At 45.1% G+C, this 3,431-nt stretch overlaps 1 protein-coding gene across 2 annotated transcripts in view; it reads right to left on the bottom strand.

Annotated features, from left to right (window-relative positions):
• dcaf6 (ddb1 and cul4 associated factor 6) overlaps positions 1 to 2,012 on the bottom strand; it is a 33,445-nt gene extending 31,433 nt beyond the window's left edge. For both annotated transcript variants that reach the window (XM_084443005.1, XM_084443006.1), the window contains exon 1: positions 1,615 to 2,012. In XM_084443005.1, the coding sequence (XP_084299131.1) occupies positions 1,615 to 1,702 (88 nt within the window). In that variant the 5' untranslated portion in view covers positions 1,703 to 2,012. The remainder of the gene's footprint in view (positions 1 to 1,614) is intronic.
• Between the last annotated feature and the right edge of the window lie 1,419 nt (positions 2,013 to 3,431).

Here is a 3,431-nt window from a genome sequence, read left to right as displayed (position 1 = left end):
CTGATGAGCTGTGGTCTCTCTCTGTGGTCTCTGTCTAAGAAGTGGTCTCTCTGGGGTCTCTCTCTGATGAGCTGTGGTCTCTCTCTGTGGTCTCTGTCTGAGGAGTGGTCTCTCTCTGGAGTGGTGTCTCTGTGGTCTCTGTCTGAGGAGTGGTCTCTCTCTGAAGAGGAGCGGTCTCTCTCTGTGGTCATCAGTGCCGTTTCCTCCACTGGGCTGGACAGACGTCTCACATCCTCCGTGACACCAGACAGACAGGCAGACCGACAGGCAGACAGACAGACAGGCAGATAGGCAGGCCTGCAGACAGACAGACAGCACCTGATTGGCTAAGGACCTGGCGAGCAGCTGATTGGTAGAATCTGGTGTGCTAGGTTTGGGTTAGAGAGAAAGCTTCCAGGTGGGTAGAACTCAAGGACTGGAGTCGGAACATATAGGTTAGATAGAAAGAAAACACAAGACAACTAACAGACGCTGCATGAGAAATCACTGGATCATTGGGGATTGTTGAGTAGTGAGGGCTATTCTGAGGTTTGCAACCAGCCAGGGACTTATCAAGGTTGGACCAAAGATTGACAAATACAAGATGCTGCACAGACAGAGCCTCCGTGCAAAAGTCTGTTCACTTTGTTTTGCATTTCCCGTGTGCCAAATCGAAGGAGAACAGCTTTATTGGCTAAGCAAGCTCTGTGTTTGCATAAAGGTGATTCTGAGTGATGAGTCAATATCACACTAGGCCCAGCTCAGATGGACAGTACTGATGGGCAGAGCAGGGCAGATGATGATCATGTGTGAGCTGAAGCTACTTCTGTGGAGTCCTGCTATGTGTCAAGGATTATGATCAATTATGCATCAGATGGCCTCATATAACCACACACACACACACACACACACACACACACACACACACACACACACACACACACACACACAGAAGCAGAGGTGTGAGAATACTAGCCCTGGTGATCTCCAATGCTCTCTGTGTGTGCATGTGTGTGTGTGTTCTCGTTTGAGCTCTGGCTGTCAGAATCTCAAGCAGATACTAAACATGAGCATGAATTCTTCAGAACACAACACAACACAACACACCCATCACGTGACAGATGCTTCGGGCTCTTGATGGGAAATAGAAGTCTGGATTGGAAATCTCTCCTTGTGATCAAAGAGACGGAAATAGTCTGACCTGCCTGGAAGTCAGTTATACCCTTAGGTTATAGCCTACATGTTTACTTCATGTGAAACCACCTTTCCTCGTGTCCTGTTTTGCTTTCACTCTCGTCTTAGGCCAATGTTTGGTGATCTACACAAATACATCTCACCAGACACTCGGATGTTATTGACATATCAAATAATGCACAACAGATCTCTCAAAAGGTAAAGACAAGCCAGGAACTGGTCAACACTGTCACTACAGAGTGATAGTGCGTCCCTTGACAGAAGCAAAGAGGACATCGTCGCTGTTTGTTTGTCAACAAGTAGCGGGAGCCAGCTGTTTACCAACAAATCGACAGATCGTGCAAGCGGGGCCATCGTCGCTGCAACGAAACCAACTCGCTGCTCGCTGTCGCTGTCTGTCACTTTGGAGCAGACGTCATGCAGTGTCGGACCGTCTCTTACCCAAGTAGTTGATCCTGACGAGATTCGGTTCATTGTATCCAATTGAGCGTTTGTTAACATCCCAAACCAGATTGCCAGAGCAGGACATTGTGCTCGAACGTCTTCTTGTTTGAAAATAGCATTGAAATAGCTAGCCTATCTACGGCAATAACTCCCTTTTCTGGCTGTCCCCTTTTGACTGCTGTTTTGCAGCTGTCTTGTTGTTCGGTCGGGGGCGTCGGGGCCGTAGTAACGCAGTTAGCTGCTAGCTAGCTAGCCAAGTAGCTAGTATGCCAGCAGTGGCATGCTATATAGCTAACCTCACTGGCGTCGGCAATCAAGTTTAAGCTCCAATAGACTGTGGTCGGCAATGAGGTTAGCTGTGGCTCCTTAGCCTAGCTCCACTTCTCTGTCCTGTTGTGCAGTCAATGAGCTCCTTTGCTCATCTAACGTCATAGCATTTCTTTGAACTTGGTTTTGTCAGCCCGGACTGCTCCGCGGGTCGGTCGGCACTTGCCACTTTGGAACAAGCGGGGTTTGGTATGAGCTGGCCATTCCGCCCACTGTTCCAACCACATTCAAATTGGAGTTAGTTTATTGCACGATACGGTACCATGCATGTACAATGAAATGCTTAGGCTAGGCTACTTGAGCGCTCATCACACTGACAGTGAAGCAAATAATGAAATAAAATAACACTAAAAGAAGCCGATTTAGTGAACAGGAATGAAATACCAAATGTTGGGGCGGGGGAAGGGCGAGCCTGGAGGTGGCTGATGCTCCTGACCAGAATTAGGCTGGTTTCAAATAAATGAAAAGACATTTTGGGGCTGAATGCACGATCTGGGCCCAATTTGAATACTCTCGTAACTAGTGCAGTGCCCGTCAGTATGGAGGACCAAACCTGTCAAAATTAAAAAAATAAATACATAAAATAAATAAATGACTCAACAAATGACCAATAAATAAATGAATGAATAAATATGCACAAAAATAAATAAATTAATGAATAAATGCATACAGTAATGTGTAAATAAATACATTAAATTTGATATAAATGTATAAAATTATATATTTATTTATTGTTTGATTCATTATTTCTTTCATTTATTTCCATATTCATTTATTTATTCATTTATTTATTTATGTATTTATTTCCACATTCTTTTCCACATTTATTTATTCTTTGTTTGCTCGCTCCTTATATGCTAATTAGGGGGGCGTGGTTTTCATATCCAGGCATTAGTAGCCAAGCCCAGGCATGGTAGATTAAGTCAGTCCTACCCGACCAGAGTTAAGATCCTTGCCAAGCCTGGTTTATCCGTACTGGTTCACTTTCTTTGCTATATGCTATTTATGCTATTTGCTATATCGCCGTGGTAACTTTTATGCTGCCGAGCTAACCTGCTTATATTATTATAATATTAACGCCAAATCCAGGATACTTGTGAAGGCGCCTGCATTGTTATGAACGGAACGCTGCTAGGCTGCTAGAATCGGCTGCTAGAAGCCAGATAATTTATGTCAACAAAGCCTTTATTGAGATATGCCACTATACGCGTGGGTAGGCTCCCCAGCTCAGTCTTTTGTTGTTCCGACCATGGTTTAATTTGCAATAGCACCTTCATCACACCTGTCTGAAAGTGCCAATCAAGTGATATACAGTGATTTTAGAACTCTATGACTCACACAAAGTTGGTGGTTTTGTCAAAAGAGCCTTGCAAACCGTGACGTCACAGAGCGCCCTTGTGACGTGGGCCAGGAGGTGTATAGAAGCCAGAGAGCGACAGAGGAGGAGTAGCCAGAGAGAGAGAGAGGGGGGCATCTCCCTCTCTCTC

The sequence above is a fragment of the Borostomias antarcticus genome, assembly GCF_949987555.1.
Source record: "Borostomias antarcticus genome assembly, chromosome: 9".
Taxonomy (NCBI): Eukaryota; Metazoa; Chordata; class Actinopteri; order Stomiiformes; family Stomiidae; genus Borostomias; species Borostomias antarcticus.
The sequence above is the reverse complement of the archived record's forward strand: the minus strand, read 5'-3'. Positions and strand labels throughout refer to the sequence as shown.